At 41.4% G+C, this 19,165-nt stretch overlaps 1 protein-coding gene across 19 annotated transcripts in view; it reads right to left on the bottom strand.

Moving 5' to 3' along the window:
* Positions 1 to 19,165, bottom strand: part of para (sodium voltage-gated channel paralytic) — a 123,844-nt gene that overhangs the window by 23,619 nt on the left and 81,060 nt on the right. For 16 of the 19 annotated variants that reach the window (XM_090163999.1, XM_090164002.1, XM_090163998.1 and 13 more), the window contains exons 3-13: positions 11,252 to 11,463; positions 11,019 to 11,147; positions 10,212 to 10,303; positions 9,611 to 9,805; positions 9,307 to 9,367; positions 8,466 to 8,610; positions 8,130 to 8,348; positions 7,212 to 7,421; positions 2,314 to 2,682; positions 418 to 514; positions 260 to 325 (exon numbers count right to left, since the gene is read on the bottom strand). In XM_090163999.1, the coding sequence (XP_090020125.1) occupies positions 260 to 325; positions 418 to 514; positions 2,314 to 2,682; positions 7,212 to 7,421; positions 8,130 to 8,348; positions 8,466 to 8,610; positions 9,307 to 9,367; positions 9,611 to 9,805; positions 10,212 to 10,303; positions 11,019 to 11,147; positions 11,252 to 11,463 (1,795 nt within the window). The remainder of the gene's footprint in view (positions 1 to 259; positions 326 to 417; positions 515 to 2,313; positions 2,683 to 7,211; positions 7,422 to 8,129; positions 8,349 to 8,465; positions 8,611 to 9,306; positions 9,368 to 9,610; positions 9,806 to 10,211; positions 10,304 to 11,018; positions 11,148 to 11,251; positions 11,464 to 19,165) is intronic. The other 3 variants (XM_090164011.1, XM_090164012.1, XM_090164014.1) reach the window with 1 other exon arrangement.

The following is a 19,165-nucleotide window of genomic DNA, read 5'->3' as shown; positions in this document are numbered from 1 at the left end:
GATTTATGACATCATCATAGACGGATAAAAATGGGTTCGGGGGTTGCGGGGACTATTTCGGGATTGAAGGGTGGCAATAACAAAATGGTATTGTAATGGTGGTAATTTGAAGGGTACTGGTATAAATACGCAAGCTCTACAATGGATGCTACGTTATCAGGTGGAGGAATTCGTGATGGTAATTTTGGGGATATCTCAATGGGAGGAGGACGCATTGAATATTTGGGGGTATATCCGGGATATTGGGAGGGATAGTTACCTCTCTCACTCGTTGCGCTTTGCCTCCCGGCCGCTTGTTCTATGATGTCATTTAGAACCATCACATCTGAAAAGAGATAACGAGAAATAGGGCATTATCATCATTTCCGAATGTTCCGAAGAGCACGCGACAAGTGACAAGTGACATTGTACGCCTACCTTTCATGTCTACTCTCGTCTGGCTCTCGCTGGGTTCGATGAACGGGTTGTCATTGTATTTCTGTTTGGACAGACCATAGCCGTCTCCGTCGAAATCCTGTTTGTTTAAAAAAAGCGCTGTTTTTGTCTTTGTCCAATTTCTGATCAGGTTTTATATAGTAAACTTTGATATAGAAAAATCCATTTTATCTAAACTAACATGCTCATGCTAAGATGCAGCCTCATGTTTTGAGGGCCGTCGCATCTGAGTTGAGTTTCTATACAAGAGGACATTCTTCGTATGGATTTTGTTTTAACAAATCGGTAAAGCCAACAACTTTCTTAGGCACCACTCTATATAACAGTCCCAAGCCCACGCCTGTCTGTAATTAATGTTTGTCAACTTAGTCAAACATTTCTTTGAGCTAAGACGAAGAATCTATTATAATAGTTTGCCTATATTTTCTATAAATAACATCTTTCAATATCAAATATACAAACTTAATACTATGGAAATGAACGTATTAGTTTTTAAGGGTGAATTTCACTTTAAACCCTCGTAAATTAAGAAGGTTCCTGGCTTTTCTAAAAGGTCAAAGTTCGATTTGGATTCTGCCATTCATTCATGTTAGATATGGTATATAAATCAAAATTTCTACCCGGGAAGTTTTTAAGAGTTATAGAACATGCGATAACATATTCCATCAAACACGTTTTTGGGGAAAACGGTTTTGATTCTTCCACTTGTAAACAAAAGAGACTTAACTGTCGCTATTTAGGATGCTAATCATGGAAGGAAGTTCGGGTAATTACGATGGTAATTTTTAAAACATTTTCTGGAAAATCTACGGATTTTGCAAGCAACACCATGCTGCTAATAGAAAAAACCGATGATATTCAATCCCAGCTGCTGACAACATGCTCTTGGATATTTTTTTTTTACCTTTGTAACGAAAATTCTTTGAGCTTGCGTAACTTTTTCGTTTATTTGGGCTTTTAGCGGCAGCCTCGAGTTGAATGATAAGTCTAGGCCTCTTTTGGACGCAAACAGGCCTAGTCTTATTTGCGTTTAGCTGGCAAAAATTAAATGAAAGCTGAACCGGATATCGTTGTACAATCAATGCTAAATTGGTAACGTAGTATGCACTAGGGTGACTAGGTTAAATGTTTCGTAAAGTTGTCTATATCGATTAAATGTTAAGTTACGCGACAATCCAAATAGAAATCTGTCCAAATTCCGGAGTCATTGATTGTAATACGACTGTCCCGACCAATCTCTTAACGGTGGTCGTCGGAATCCACGATAATCCCCATCATTCCAAAAACTGCGGAACATTTGAAGATGGCAGCTCAGGCACTTTTTGGGCGGGGGACGATCCCTCCGATGTTTTAGCGCGACATACGCGTGGATGTTTAAAATCCGTCAACCGTCGTGACACGATCGTCATGACCGATTACGTATCTTCCGACTGAGCGGAAGGCGAATGGATGGACCCGTCGGCAAAATCGGGGACATACGTTTGAGGGACAGACATACAGATAGAGAGAGAGACAGAGAGAGAGATAGAAATCAGCTTGCAGTGGTGCTACGCAGGCAAATCAAAAGTAATGGAATGAATGATATTTAGACGACAATGTCGTCGTCGGTGATGGTCAAGCAGTGAGCCTCGCCGTCGAGTTCGCTAAGAACTACACGGAGTATTTAAAGAAGTACATAATCGAAATAAAGAAAGAAAAAGGCGGCGGATATGAATGAATGGCCCGCGTCATTTTCATCGAATATTCGAAAAGGAGGAAGCTGGCTTGTGCCGTGTTTATAGAGGAGGGTGCGAGTGTAGGAGACTAGGACGAGAAGAGAATGAAGAAGAGAGAGACATGCTTTTGTTTTAAGAGTAGTAGAGAGAATGTGGTAAGAACCTCGTGGGGAAAGCCTTGTAGATTCCTGGATCGAGAGCGGAGCTGGCTTTCCTTGGTTAGACACTTTCCGTAAATATCACCGTGGGAAGTGTACGATATCCGGGAACTATGGGAGGTATAACTGGAATGCCGGGAGTTGAGGTTGGTGTAAACGGGGATGATAATGGCGCCGTTCTCCTCGGACATTGGCGTGACGGCATTGCTATCGTCCGCGTAGGGCAGGTGCTCTTGGGCGTCGATGTAGGTCTGAAGAACCAATGGCTTGCGGTCGCCGTACCGCTTCCCGTTGCGTCCCCAACTGACACTGAACTGGCTGCCCCGACTGCCCCTGCGCAGGTTGAAGGGAGAGCCGGGGAGGCTAAGGCTGGCCTGAAACGGTAACAAATCGGGGGGCCTTCAGGCTTACACTCCAACCGCGACACCCTCGCTTTTTCACAAAATAATTTACGAAACCAAATTTCGAGAGAAATGATAGATATTTTTTTCTTTCTAATATAACGTAACTTATATATCAATCAATCAATCAATCAATCAATCAACGCAAATTTTTGAAGTTACCAAACTGATATGTACTTCGTTCTGGGTAGCCTGGGATAAACGTCTTAAAACGTGTTTATGCTCGAGGCAGTCGATGCATGGGTCACGTTTGGCGCTCTGAGCCGCACGAAGCGTGTACGGTTGAGGGAGACCAACCAACAAAACAAAAGATTGCGCAGAACGGGTCGAAATGAAAAACAAGGAGAGAAGAGACAGAGAGAGAGAGAAGAAGAAAAGGGCCAGAGAGAGAAAAAGAAAAAGAAAAGAGAAAATCCCTTTTAGCATAACACACATTAATTCACTCGACTCAATCAATCATCGGCGACTGGGGTTTGCAATTTCAATTTCTCGATTACGGCTTATATTCGCGGTGTTGCGTGTGTGTCGCGTGTCGGGTTCGTGGCTGGACTTTTCGGAGCTCACTTTGCCGCCCTTTTATCATTTCCAGCGGGGGCCATTCCATTCGATATCCGCCCACTACGTCATTTCCGCTCGCTCCAAGAACGTTCATTCTCGAAAACGTCGACATTTTGTCGAAGCCGTCGTCAAAAATCGCGACACCCAGATTCTGTCCAATATTTCGTTCATTAATAAATTATCGTTATCGCTTATTAACTCTTAAAGAAGCTACGAGTAATTGTGATTTTATGGTAAAAGCGATAAACAAAGAGAATGCCCAAGCTGATTTATTTTCAAAGGAAAAAAAGCGTCAAAATGAATATTTTTGGCTGCTTAGATCCAAAAAATATTTCTAAAATGATTATAGATTATATATAAAGTGCCGTTGGTGCGTATATAAAATAAAATTAGCACGGCCAGATATATTGGAATCAAACAACACGGTGCCAAAGCCAATCGCCCTGTTTTTTTTTCCTAATAAATTTCAAATATCGTGGAAAAGAAGTGTTTAAAATTGAAGCGTGTGTGAGGATATGTTTTGGAATGGACCGCCACTATTCAACTTTATCGTGCGATTTTTTTCATAAAATGTTTGCAACATTGGAAGGGGCTTTATTAATGATTTTGTTAATTTAACACGAGCATATGTGCTTGAATTAGTGATATTTTGAACGGTCAATTAAAATTAACTAACGTAGTAAAGATAACGTAACTGTTCCAATAAAATTGTAATTAATTTTGTTCCAATTAATATATTTTTAATTAAATGATTAAAATAATTAATTAAATAAATTAATTATTTTCTTCTCGCCATGTTTTTTTTGACCAGTTTCGTGAACAATCGCATTGTGCACCAAAGCAAATGTGGGTAATAAAAAGTAGGACTATGCTTTTTCGAAAGTGTTTTTCGTGACACTAGACAAGGTTTTGTCGTTCTTAACCTATAGAGGGGGCTGAATGACATATTGTAAGCGCCTATGCACTGGTGCAGGGATAAAACTCATTTTCAAACTATAGGTATGTGTGTGGTTGAAAATGAGTTTCCGTTTAATCACTATTTTTGAGAAAGAAACGATGGTTTAAAAAAGCGTGAATTACAAAAATCCGTTAACGGAGAAATAAAGATACGAAAAAGCCAAAACAAAAGAGACCAATATTAGCGCACACAAACACACACAGAAAGCGACTTAATTCGAAACAAATTAAGCGGTAACAGTAAAAAAAAAAGGCGATCAACTGTGGTAGTACTTAGTAATAATTTCTCCTCGATTTGGTTTACCTTAGACACACCTGGAAAACGGCCCCATACCAATTAATACAATTATTTCTGGAAAATATTATTTATATAACTTTGTTCGTTAGATAATCAAGTTAGGAACGTTTTGGGTAAAGCCAGTCTCACGATGATGGAATTAAAAAATATAATTTAGCTTAGATTTACAGTTTCATTTGGCAGGATGGCTTAAGGGGGAAGACTACTGTGGCTATTTCAAGCTGAAATCTTTTAATTTTGTATTTTAACTTATAAAATTAATATTTAAGTGTAGATCCTCCTCTTATTTAGTGATTAAAATAATTTTGACAATTTTAAATATATAAGTAATTAAGTTATTAAGTTTTAATTCGGACCCCCGGAGCTAAACAAGTTGGGCAAGCGCCCAAACTACCCTTTAGTTAGGACCTTATATCTCGTGAACTATTAATATTAGACTTATCAAAATTATTTTAAGCACTAGAGGAAGGTTCAGCCTAATAAGAAAAATACAATTCAATTATGTAATTGTTAAAACTGAAACGTTCAGCTTGAACGAAAAAGAGGCTTTTACCGTATTCTTCCCCCTTAAATCCAAATATTGTTATTACAAATTATATTATCCTGATTATTTGTATTATTAAATTACTTATTGAGTTTCGATTCCCGAATTTTTGTTTAATAGCGGAATTAATTTACCTTTATTAAAGCTTTATCCAAAACCTAACTCGTTTAATGAATCTAGATTTATATAAATATTATTATATTATAAATATTAATATAAATAATTTTTTATTTTTAAATTTCGCGTGTCTAAGATAAGCCGTAACCTTACGTCCTGAACTTCATTTTAAAATGAATTAAAATTACCTGCGCTACCAAGAACGTAAGCCCTATCTAAGAAGTTCCGTGTGCGTTTAAGACTAACTTGTAAGTAATCCTCCCTCAATGGACACTCAACATACTTACAGTTTTAAAAATCTTCTTTCTGGGTGGGTGCTGGTCGTTTCCATTTATTTTTAGACCCCCTTTGGCCGTATTACGGATTTTGGCGGCATAGAACTAAAACTACTATATTTATTGGTGTAAATCTACTAAACCACGTCTAACTAAAAACTACCCACTAAAAGACTTTAAACTAAACTCTACGGGAGATAGAGAGATAAATTCGAGTTTCATGGGAGTTTTACTACTAAACGTCTACTACTAAAAAGGTTCTCAAAAAATGGGGAGAAAGTACCCCTAAGTATAACATATCAAAGGTTTCTGCTTCTTTTTTTTTCAATAATAAAATTGCGTGAAATTTAACTAAAACAAAACACGGGTAAAAAAAAATTAACAGAGATAATAACCAAAAACAGGCTGGCGTAAAAAAAAACAATCAAAATAAAGACACTAAAACACGAAGCTTTGGGGGGAAATTTTAATAGAAAGAGCAGCAAATGAAAATATAATGAAACCAGGGAAAATAGGGAAACAACTATGTCACTAGATGGGGTTAGTAAACAAAGATTGCTTTTTTTTTTGAAAATAATAATAAGGAAGTCGTAGAGTTTTAGTTTATGGGGAACAACTCTCCGCTTTCGACGCCTAGGTAGAAAAAAAGCAAAAATTAAATGAAGAGGAATTAGTTTGCTCGAAAAATTATAAGATAATAATCGAAATAAAATAATAAACATATGGGCAAATGGATTTTTTTAAAGCAAGTGTCGGCTCGACGGGAAGTAGCACTTTTTTTAACAGATGGTGCTCGCGTCGAAATCAAACAAGGTACTTAAGTTACTTTTTGACCCAAATGGCGGGACATAAAAGTACCCCTCGCGTTGATTGGCTCGTTTGTAATTTGGACATTATATTTTAACAATATATTCTAAACTGGATATGTAATTTAGGTTAAAGTCCATTAAGTAGAGTATAAGATGTCAAATTATAATACTCTATAATGGGTCTCGGACTGCGTTATTGTTTAGCTATTTAGAATTTTAGCTTCCTTTGCCATTAGTAGATGGCACCACGCTCTCCAGTAAAGTCGTTATTTCGAAAAATCGGATAGATTTATAGCCATCTCTAATTACAAGGGCCTGATCATAATACAGGTGGCAATGATAGAGCCGACAGTCGCTTTAAAGACACAAATGAAAATTAAAAGAAACAAATCGGACAACGTAAGGAAAATTTGGTGGGCGGGAAATCCAACTTATTTTGAAATTAAAAACGGTTGGGAAAAATTGCCAAAAACACAACTTTGCAACTCGGGTTAAGTAGTTTTAAGTTTTTTTTTTTGGTAAACAAAAAACGAAAAAAAGTAACGCGCTGCCTCGGTCAATAACAACCAAAAGAAAAATTAAAACAAATAAGATTTCAAAATAAAATTATTGAAATCTGTTTCCAAAAATTATGGCAAAATTAAAACAACAAAAACGTACCGTTTATCCCTGGTTTGTTCGCAAAAATATTTTTTGGTAATATATTGTAAAAAATTGATTGTAGTGTCGCTGATTTTTTTTTAAACACTGCAAGGTTTTTTTTTTTTTTTCAAATTTACTGGGGGGGAGTAGGCGATATTTATCAGACACTAACCGACAGTCATTTTGAAATTAATTTTAAGATTGACGCGTGGCAAGTATTTATATATACAATTAGGCCGTTTAAAGAGAATATATATTTTGAAGAAGTAGAAAAGAAGGAAGAGTGGAAGGCGGGCCCATACCTTTCTTACTTTGCCGTTCATACGACTTCTCTGTTCGTATATGCTATCACCGTCGGCACTTTTGATGCTGGCGCGCTCTTTCAAGTCTCTGTCTTCCGGCCCTTTCTCCTGGCCCACAAATAGTTCGTAAGACCGACACGAAGATTCCGATGGACTCTTGACCACGCCAGTAAGACCTTCTTTCCGTATTCGTTCTTCTTCTTCCGCCGCCTGCGACCACACCAACGAGATACGAGCGTCAGTCAATTACAAATTCACTTTTGGGTGTCTCAACTACCATTAACACCCTGTATTGGTTAGCCTTTTTCCAACGCTAGTTGTACTTAAATCTAGAATAAGTCCACCAAACTATATATTGGCCAAGGTTTGTAACAATGCTTAGAGCCCCGTAAGATTGGCTCGTACAAACGCGTCGGTCCAGGGCCGGATTACCCAATAAGCCGACTAGGCCTGGGCTTAGGGCACAATCCTACAAGGGGCACCAGGAGGTTTCGAATAAATTAAAAGTACGAATTTTTTTCGATACCTTGTAAAGCAATCATTTATTAACGTCCCTAAAATATCCGCAAAGTCTACATTGAAATTGTATTTTCCAACCATTTGTCAATTATAAATTGTGGGTGTGCCTAGCTCGCTTCGCTCGCACCAAAATTAGCTTAGGCCTAGGGCCCCCACAAGGTCTTAATCCGGCCCTGCGCTGGTCTCCGGTTGTTATGGGAAAGCGTTCGGGGGTGGAATGAAACGCGCTCTTGACGTCACAAGCTGCCGAGAGGGAGATAGGGAGAGTAGGATGGCATCTTGTGACGTGGAACGCGGCCGCGCAGGTCGAGTGTTTTTGTCTCCTTTTTGAATGAGCCCCCTTGTGAATATTGGCTTGGTCGCTCTCTTGGGGTAGTGAGAATGTGAGACTGTTCTTACCAGTAGAGCTTGTTCGGCCACTTCTCTCTTGGCTTCGGCGGCTGCTTCCATGGCCGCTTCTTCCGCCGCCATGGCCGTTTCTTCCTCTTCCGCTTTCTTTTGCAGTTCGTCGTAAGACATGGCTACGATGGCCAAAATAAGATTCACAAGGTAGAAAGAACCCAGAAAAATTATCACAATAAAAAACATAATGTGCCACGGGCCCGCTGTTTTTAGCACCTGCGAATGACAAGAAGGAACGCAAAGAAAGCGAATTATTAGTTAGGGCTGGCTACTATTAGGCACTCATCGTGAAGACGGCCAAAATTTGATACGAGTTCTTCGTTGGATATGTACCATTTGGTATAAACTCTCCCAGAAATCTTGCGTCATTAGTCTGAACGAAGACAGGAAGGCCCATCCGAAGGTATCGAAACTCGTGTAACCGTAGTTGGGGTTCGGTCCCACTCCTTGGATACAGGTATGATCCTTGGGACACGACCTTCATTGCGGGGGCAAAATGACAAGATATTTGTTATACATCATTTTTCCAAACAACACTTAACCATTCTACTTCCGTAAGAAACGCAATGTCCAGCTACCGATTCCCAATACGGAACCACTAGGAGGACATTCTAGTGTTTACGGTCAAGCCTTCAGGGTTGGCGACTTTTGATTTTTTTCATACAAATCAAATCAATTATCTCTATTTAAACCGGATTTTATTGTTTTTATTGATTTTTGAACAGTTAATTAATCTTACATTGTTAGTCTAAATAATGGATATTTTCTTTCTATCGTTTAAGTGACATAAATTAAACGAAATCATCTTAATTAAATTTAATTACGTTTTAATATTTTGCCTATCATTACGTGATTGGTTTAAACTAGGAGCAACAAACACATGGAGAAGGCAGCTGGCCTTTAAACACGCTAACGCAGTGTTGTCTACAAATTTCATTGGACGAATCTTTAAGCTGAATGTTTTACAGGCGGGGGGAAGTCAATTTCCGAATTTTCCCCTTCCGACGGCAGCAGGTGCTTAAGCGTCTAACCAATGAAAAATGTACGCGAGAAAATGCGCGACTTTTGACGTGTTGCATTCTCCTTGTGTGGGGTGCTGTGTTTGTTGCTCCTAGGTTTAAATGTGTATTGAAATCAGCCAACCCCTTCAGCCTCTCTTGTTGGTGAATATTACCTGGCACCCGTAGAGTTTCCGCATAACCTCCATGTCCCATCTTCTTCCATCGTCCAGTGACCTAGCCACATCACATCAAGTACACAGATTAACCCTACTTGCTAAAAAGCCTAAGAAAACGCACCATGCGAACGGGGGAATCGTATCAGGGAGCGTCGTACCATGTCGACATTGGAAGCGAACCAACGACCTCGATCGAGCCAAAGGTCGTTAGTTCTAATCCAAATCGGTCGCGGAGTCGGTTCGCGTGAGGGGTCGTTCGCGTTGCGCGACGAAAGCGTAGCGTCGGTTTCATCGGACTCACTTTCGTTATGAATGTGTTGTTTGAAAGCTTCAGCGGAGCAATTGGTACACGGTGCGACACATTTTTGAGTCAGGATGCCCATGTAAATTTGCAGTCCGAGTAAGGCAAAGATGGAAAGCGAGAATACAGTCAAAATGATCACATCCTTCAAATTTTTCACTGATTCTATCACTGCTCCTACGATGGTCTTCAGACCTGCGATACAACACAAAAGATCGATTAGCCACGGACACGAGCCATCTTACCACTAATTCGGCTGATATTTCTACGGCCACAACTATCAGCGGGCGCTTTCTTTCTAGATCGTTTTCTTAAAAAGCAGCGGAGCGATTGATAGATCTCTCTTTTTTATCATTATTTGCACTCGCGATTCTCGCGACAGGAACCACCAACTTGGATAGAACATCTTCTCGCGATTCGCGATCACCAAAACGCGGTACATTTTTTTCACACATTTTCCTAAGAAGCACATTTATATTTTTTTCTTTCGTATATTTTTTTTAAGAAGCAGATTTTAAAAGCCATTCTTTCTTTTCTTATACAAATACTGTGCGGAAAGGATTTCGAGAAGAAATCCTCTTGATGAAAGAGAACAATTTACCTGGAAGTATGGCTACAGTTTTTAAGGCCCTAAGCACACGAAACGTTCTCAAGGCGCTCAGATTTCCCAGATCCACCCCCATTGTTAAATACCTGTGGCAAAAAGTAGAAAAAAAATCAATTGGCGTGACAACAGTGAACCAAATACCTTTTACAATTATAAGCCAATCCCACCCTAGATAACATACTAGCGATACAACCACTAAAAATATGGAGTATTGGCACTAGTATCTAGAGTCATCCTTGCATAGAGGTGGGCAAAACAGATAAATTAACTGCCAAAATATCGATTAACCATAAAAATTGCGGTTAACTGTTTATTTATAGATATTATCCACGGATAGAAAGGGATTTAAAATTATAAAATGATTTTATTTTTCGGATAATCGTCGGTTGTGGATAAAAAAAGATAAAGTGATTAATTCTTATCCAAACGTCGACCGCTATCCTTGCATACTTCGTAGCGAAAGTTCGTATAATCAGAACGTCAGAAAAAATCAAAAACACTCGAAATTTTGTTACGAAGTACGCGATGGTGGTGTTTAGAATATCCGCAGTCCTATATTCTTTAGTACTGAAATTCATTCTTGATAATAGAGATTTTACCTACTGTAACTTCCAGTCGTAACATACGTAATTTGGTAATTACACTATCACCATTTCTAAATTCGTTGCTAATTGTTAGTTCAGCAGTGAATGTAGGGATGGCGCCACTTTCGCGACTACCGCCATGACAGGGTGGAATTGGCTTAACTATTTATCATCATTGAACCGCGCCAAGAAGTCTTAAGTACTTCGTACTACTTACGCTAAGGAAATTACTACAAAGTCCAACCAGTTCCAAGGATCGCGGAGATATGTGAAGGATTCTAATATAAAACCCCTTGCTAACATTTTGATAACGGACTCAAATGTGTAAATCACTGTGAATATTATTCTGCAAGTTGGAGGGGAAAAAAAGAAACAAGATGATGGTTATAAATTTTAAGGAGTAACGATGGTAATGGTAGAAGGAATGGGACGTGACGTATGATGACGTACTCTGTCGTTTGGTCCGAATCTTCTTCGTTGCTGGGAAACGTCATAAGGACACAATTGACAAGGATAGTAACAATAACAAAGAAGCTGAAGAATGGATGGACCAGGATGTAAATGGCCACACGACGGAGGGGATTGAAAGGGCTCAGTAACCACAGAGCGTTCATGGCGTTGAAGCGAAAGATATCCTTCCCTTTACTAATTACTACAAAAGTCTGCAAAGAGAAAAAGCAAGATGCCAACACTGTATTAATACAACCTTATAAACTGTAACAACTTTAGCGCTCAGAGTTAGTCAAGCCCCACTCGTGTTTTTGGTACATACACCCAGCAGTGATACCCTTTTGTCTATAAATACCCCACTTGCCGTAGCCGGTGTACACTCTGGCTGAAACGATGTAATCAACCTAATCACCCCATAATAATTATGTAATCGATCCTTTATCATTCCGTAATTACCCTGAAATAACCCTCTAATCACTCCGTAATTTCTATTCCATAATTGCCCTGTTAGCATTCCTTAATCAAACTGTAATCAATCCGTAATTACCCTGTAAGTATTACTTAATCACTCCGCAATTACCCTGTAAGCATTCCTTAATTACCCCGTAAGCATACCTTTACTACCGTGTAATAACTCGGTAATTACCTTGTAATCACCCTTTAATCACTCCGTAATTTCCCTGTAAGCATTCCTTAATCACTCCGTTATTACCCTGTAAGCACCCTTAACCACCCTTTAATCACTCCGTAATTACCCTGTAAGCATTCCGTAATCACTCCGTAATTACCCTGTAAGCATTACTTTACTACCGTATAATCACTTCGTAACTACCCTGTAAGTACGCCTTAATCACATTGAAATCACTCCGTAACTACCCTGTAATAACTCCTTAATCACTCCGTAATAACCCTGCATTCGGTACGTAATCAACCTGTAATCGGTACTTAATCCAACTGAAATCACCCGGTAATCACAATGAAATCACTCCGTTATCTCCCTATAATTGCTTCGTGATTTCCCTGTAATCACTCCGTAATTATTTTGTAATCACTATAATCGATCAGTAAAGGCTGTAATCGTTCATTGATTACGTAATCGGTACAAAAAATGTGAAGAGTGTGTGTGTTTGCTATATATGTATATTATTAATATTAAAAACCTATTGCGTTGACTGAGAGGACATGGTTAATGTTACCTCAGTTGGGGTTACGAAAAAGATACCATAGATCAGCGGTTGCCAATTTGTTTTGCTATGGAACCCTAAATTATCCACGAAATTCTGGCGGAACCCCAACTAATATTTTTTACTTATCTTAAGGCCTTTTCACACGCGCCAACTTTTTGATCCAACTAGATGAGTCAACTTAGTTGAGTCAACTAGTTGGTTTGTGTGAATAAAAGTTCTATGAGTTGATCCACCAAAAAGGTACGCTAGAAAAAAATGGATCACTGATCCATTTTTGCTGACTCAGCATTTGGATTTGAAAAGTTGCCTCGTGTGAAAAGGTCTTTAAATGACTCTTGACACAAACAAAGATGTCCGCGCTTCGAATTCTCGGAACCCCTGTGACCCTTCCACGGAACACCAGGGCTCCGCGAAAAACCTTTTGGGAACCGCTGCGATAGATAATATCTGCTATACCTTAATACCATCAAGGCCCCCTAAGTTTTTAGACGAATGGAATTTTAACGTTAGGCTAATGACTGGTCAAACTGGCTACATAAATCCACCTGATGGTGAAAAACTTAAACTTATGCTACCGGAAACTGCTTCGTAGATGGCAAGAGGTAGTATAGTTGGTTGGGGTGAGGCAGCGTTGCCAGACGTACGATAATTATCGCACAGTGCGATAATTTAATAAAAATTTTTAGGGCGTACTATAATTTTCATGGCGTACGATATCGTACCATTATTTCGATAATTCTGCCTCAACGTACTATAATGTACGATAATCTTTAATTTTTTTTTAAAAACCTACGAACGATTTATATTTTATTATTAATTTATATAACTTTCCTACTTAAAAATGAATGATATACATTTTCTGTACGCGTAGTCCAGAGTGTGAGTTTATTACTCCTAGTTATTACCGCATTTTTTAAAACATTTTTAAACATATTAAGTTCAGTTAATAATGATAATAGACATTTTGTTTATTTCCCTGAAATAAAACTCCTGTAGTGCTTTAAAAAATCATCTAAATTCAACGCATTTATGTATGAATTAAAATTTATCGCCAAAAAGAAATGTACGATAATTTCCCAGGAAAATCGATATTTTTTTGGCTTAGATACGATAATTTCAGATTTTCGATCTGGCAACGCTGGGGTGAGGGGGATTGGGAGGAGTTGCTCTTTTTCTCCGCCAGATAGCGTAGATTTGGTTTCTTTCGTGCCTGTCTAGTAGACTCTAGTGCTGAATACGTGGGTCCTTATGCCCAGAGATCGGCGGACTCTGGGCTCTAAAGAGTCCGAGAGCAATTTTTGGGCGCGAGCTCGACTCTTCGGGGAAAAAGAGAAGAGCGCGGGCGTGAGCTCCACTCTTCCGGAGAAAAGAGAAGAGCGCGAGCGTGAGCTCCATCCTTTGGGAAAAAAGAGAAGAGCGCGGGCGCGAGCTCCACTCTTCCAGAGAAAAGAGAAGAGCGCGAGCGCGAGCTCCATCCTTTGGGAAAAAAGAGAAGAGCGCGGGCGCGAGCTCCATCCTTTGGGAAAAAAGAGAAGAGCGCGGGCGCGAGCTCCATCCTTTGGGAAAAAAGAGAAGAGCGCGGGCGCGAGCTCCATCCTTTGGGAAAAAAGAGAAGAGCGCGGGCGCGAGCTCCATCCTTTGGGAAAAAAGAGAAGAGCGCGGGCGCGAGCTCCACTCTTCCAGAGAAAAGAGAAGAGCGCGAGCGCGAGCTCCATCCTTTGGGAAAAAAGAGAAGAGCGCGAGCGCGAGCTCCACTCTTCCAGAGAAAAGAGAAGAGCGCGAGCGCGAGCTCCATCCTTTGGGAAAAAAGAGAAGAGCGCGGGCGCGAGCTCCACTCTTCCAGAGAAAAGAGAAGAGCGCGAGCGCGAGCTCCATCCTTTGGGAAAAAAGAGAAGAGCGCGGGCGCGAGCTCCACTCTTCCAGAGAAAAGAGAAGAGCGCGAGCGCGAGCTCCATCCTTTGGGAAAAAAGAGAAGAGCGCGGGCGTGAGCTCCACTCTTCCGGAGAAAAGAGAAGAGCGCGAGCGTGAGCTCCATCCTTTGGGAAAAAAGAGAAGAGCGCGGGCGCGAGCTCCACTCTTCCAGAGAAAAGAGAAGAGCGCGAGCGCGAGCTCCATCCTTTGGGAAAAAAGAGAAGAGCGCGGGCGCGAGCTCCATCCTTTGGGAAAAAAGAGAAGAGCGCGGGCGCGAGCTCCATCCTTTGGGAAAAAAGAGAAGAGCGCGAGCGCGAGCTCCATCCTTTGGGAAAAAAGAGAAGAGCGCGGGCGCGAGCTCCATCCTTTGGGAAAAAAGAGAAGAGCGCGGGCGCGAGCTCCATCCTTTGGGAAAAAAGAGAAGAGCGCGGGCGCGAGCTCCACTCTTCCAGAGAAAAGAGAAGAGCGCGAGCGCGAGCTCCATCCTTTGGGAAAAAAGAGAAGAGCGCGAGCGCGAGCTCCACTCTTCCAGAGAAAAGAGAAGAGCGCGAGCGCGAGCTCCATCCTTTGGGAAAAAAGAGAAGAGCGCGGGCGTGAGCTCCACTCTTCCAGAGAAAAGAGAAGAGCGCGAGCGCGAGCTCCATCCTTTGGGAAAAAAGAGAAGAGCGCGGGCGTGAGCTCCACTCTTCCGGAGAAAAGAGAAGAGCGCGAGCGTGAGCTCCACTCTTCCAGAGAAAAGAGAAGAGCGCGAGCGCGAGCTCCATCCTTTGGGAAAAAAGAGAAGAGCGCGGGCGTGAGCTCCACTCTTCCAGAGAAAAGAGAAGAGCGCGAGCGCGAGCTCCATCCTTTGGGAAAAAAGAGAAGAGCGCGGGCGCGAGCTCCATCCTTTGGGAAAAAAGAGAAGAGCGCGGGCGCGAGCTCCATCCTTTGGGAAAAAAGAGAAGAGCGCGGGCGCGAGCTCCACTCTTCCAGAGAAAAGAGAAGAGCGCGAGCGCGAGCTCCATCCTTTGGGAAAAAAGAGAAGAGCGCGGGCGCAGAGCGCGGGCGTGAGCTCCACTCTTCCAGAGAAAAGAGAAGAGCGCGAGCGCGAGCTCCATCCTTTGGGAAAAAAGAGAAGAGCGCGGGCGTGAGCTCCACTCTTCCGGAGAAAAGAGAAGAGCGCGAGCGTGAGCTCCATCCTTTGGGAAAAAAGAGAAGAGCGCGGGCGCGAGCTCCATCCTTTGGGAAAAAAGAGAAGAGCGCGGGCGCGAGCTCCACTCTTCCAGAGAAAAGAGAAGAGCGCGAGCGTGAGCTCCATCCTTTGGGAAAAAAGAGAAGAGCGCGGGCGCGAGCTCCATCCTTTGGGAAAAAAGAGAAGAGCGCGGGTGCGAGCTCCACTCTTCCAGAGAAAAGAGAAGAGCGCGAGCGCGAGCTCCATCCTTTGGGAAAAAAGAGAAGAGCGCGAGCGCGAGCTCAGCCACTAAGAATAAAAGAGAAGAGCGTGAGCGCCAAATCAGCCTCTGAAAAAAAAGAGAAGACCACGAGCTTCAGCTTCTGAGAAAAAAGAGAAGAGCCCGAGCGCGAGCTTCAGCGCCGCCCTTAGAGAGCGAAATTTAAAACAATTGATTCCCGCCTTTCTTCACGAATCACATCACGTGGTGCTTTTTCTGAATGTGAATTTCCCAGAATCTATCGGTCACTGAGAGATGGCGATTCTCATTACGAGCAGACCGCGAGCTCTAGCTCTTCCTCTTAAAAGAGCGTGAGCGCGGGCTACCCCTCTTGTACTAAAAGAGATGAGCGCGAGCGTTGGCTCGCCCTCTTTTACTAAAAGAGATGAGCGCGAGCGTGGGCTCGCCCTCTTGTACTAAAAGAGATGAGCGCGAGCGTGGGCTCGAACTACTACTACTCACAGTGAAAGAGAAGAGCGCGAGCTCGGAAATTTGGTTTTTGCTTATCTCTGCTTATGCCCAATTCAAACTCATCATTATTATTATTATTCGTAAGAGTTGGGTGGTTGGGTTAAAGCCCACCTAGCACCCCCACCTAGCACTTCGACCAGAGATCCATTGTGCAGCCCCAGCCTTTGAAACAAAGAAAAGCCTAGTCTCTGAAACGAAGCGCAAGATTTGCTTCGCCGGGAAAGACCCCTCGTTTCCAATTCAAACTTAGGGGGGCCTTGATAGTCTTACGGTTTTACTGAAATCTCAACTTCTTTTTAACCCGACTTGTAATGATAACGCTCCAGTTTGCCACCGTAAAAGTAATGGGTGACAGAACCTTCGATGGTCGATGTGTCCGCGAGTTCTGTGAGCGATGTGTTGTATGTACATCTAGCAAAGAGAGAGTGTCCATTGATATAATTTGCGGCTCTTTCCATTTTTAATACAAATGACAGTCAGGGCGCTTATTAAGTCCTCCTCCGCGTCCCTCGGAGAGCGAACTGTCTTTGGCGAAATGGATCGTTGAAAGGCGACGGCAACTCTCAGCCCGCAACCCCTCCTCCGCTGTCTGCTTTCGACAACTTAAGAGGAAACTCGATTGGGCGTTAAGACGCTCTTTACTAATACCGAATCGGCAGTTCCCCCGCAACGTGCCAGGTTATGATGTCGGCCGAAACTCTCCGATCGATTCCCAGCTAGAAGACATTCACCAGGCTCAGAAAGCGACGCCCGCCTCCCCTTCTACGCCACTCGTTTAGCTTACGTTTCTCGCTAGCTTTGACCCTCGCGTCTGAATCTGACTTCGTGGACGAACAAATTACCGGAGGGTCTCGCGCTTCAAATTCAGAGCGTGTTTTATACGGTTTATATTAGTACGTTTTCGGGAGGTCGAATCGAGTGCTGCAACTTTGAATTTCCATATTTTTGGTGTCTTATACAGGGTGTTTCAAAAGTTTTAAGGAGTTGTAGGGGGTGAGTTGAGAAGTATGCCTGTTTTTTCCCCATTTTCCTACTATGAGTTAAAAGAGCGCCAGGGACTTTAAATACTGTTTAATTTACCTTTTTACGCTGATTACCTCGATTGGTTTACAAAGTCCTTTTTTACCTATCACACGAACCCTAACCTTAATGTTCGCATTTCCCTGCTACTTGGTTTTGCGCTTGTTGCAGTCTACTTCCAGGGGCTAGTAGGCCACACTTTGAAGCTCTCTGGCGCTCTTTTAACTCATCGTAGAAAAATGGGGAAAAAAGGCATACTTCTCAACTCACCCCCTACAACTCCTTAATATTTTTGCATAACTTTTGAAACACCCTGTATAGTATATACTCAATTGAAATGGATAAATTCTAATAGATAAATTATTTATAATTAGCAGATGACTTTATTTAACCTATGAATGCAACTGAGAATAGTAAGTTTCCGTTTTTAAGCCACGCCTACAGATTTTTTGTCTCCACGCTGACCATTACAATACCCCACTAGTATCTTTTTCTACAAGCCAACTAGAAGATCAAGCCTTGACAAACTAAATTTTTCTTAAAATCCAACGATTAATGGGCATGAATGGTCTGCGGTCAGTTGAGGTCAAGACTGGCCTATTTAAACCTAGTTTATTTCCCCCTTTCATAATTAGAGTTTAACGCTTGGTCTTTGTCTCGAGTGCGTGTATGACGGGGCAGTTGCTACTCTCACGCGAGTTGGACATTAAGCGCGGGACACTGTTTACTGTTTCGACTATAAAAATAAAAATAATATTTCTATTGATTATTGAGTAAGAATATTTTGATATAACCGGAGAGACTAGGAGGGGCGGGAAGTTTTACCCTCCTTCTGCGGAACTGCACGTGATTGCATTCCTGAATTTTAAAATACAATTTCCGTTCACTCATTATGTTCAACGCCCAATTTCTAGCTTGATAAAATTTAAAAAAAATTAAATTAAATTTTTCCATAATTTGCGTGAAAATTTCTGTTATAAGAAGTATCAATTCATACCTCTTAAAGGGGAACGGCCAAGCTTTTCCAAATATGGCCTTATTTCCGTATCAAAAGATTAACAAGACGTTCAATATACTAACACGTATACCTTTTTTTGTCTTGAAAAAATAGCTTTTGGCCCAAAAAGCTGAAACGAAAAATAACGCCAGGTGTTTGGGTTTGAATTTTCGCCGCCATCTTAGGGGCTGCCGCCAGCGCCCCTAACCCCGTATGAGCGATTTGCGAACTATCCTAACTTTTAAAATCGCGCAATTTAGGCTTAGGTCTCTTATAACTGGAACGCGCCGCGCGTGCAAAACAAATTTTCGCGTCTTCAGCAGCGCGCGCTTTTACGTTGTTTTTCTGTCTCACCGACTTCTCACCAGGTGTCGCGGCGGACGCGCGCTTTTCGATTTCCCGAATTTTCTTTATTTTATTAAAAATTAACCACTCAATATTTTTTGATGCGGTTTTCGCCATAAATTTTAGTTTTTAATGGGCTATAGGGCTATCTAACTGGTTAAAGCTTGACCGTAAAATTTTTGTGTTCTGTGTTTTACTTCTAACAGTGCAACAACGAAAGAGCTACCTTAAATGACTGATCGCCTCTATCGTCCGAAAGCTGACCAGGCATAGAACGACTCCTAATTCCGAACGCTACTTTTATGGGGAAAACATTTATGGGAAAACGCTGTAAATCAAGTCTTCCGCTAGATTGACATAGTGAGGTAAATATCAAAATAAGTAAGGGGTATCAGAAATTATACATTCTATTATTGAAAACTTTAAATTTAGTATTTTTGAACCATACAATTTGACAACGCTACTTGCAAATATGATTTAAAGAAAGTGGCGAACCGCTTTGACAAACATTTATGGTTGTATAAAATACAAATCATACTACTACTTTAGGTAT

This window comes from Leiobunum rupestre, chromosome 11 (genome assembly GCF_980474605.1).
Source record: "Leiobunum rupestre chromosome 11, qqLeiRupe1.1.hap1, whole genome shotgun sequence".
In the NCBI taxonomy this organism is placed as follows: domain Eukaryota; kingdom Metazoa; phylum Arthropoda; class Arachnida; order Opiliones; family Sclerosomatidae; genus Leiobunum; species Leiobunum rupestre.
Note: the sequence above shows the minus strand (reverse complement) of the source record. Positions and strands in the feature narration are given on the sequence as shown.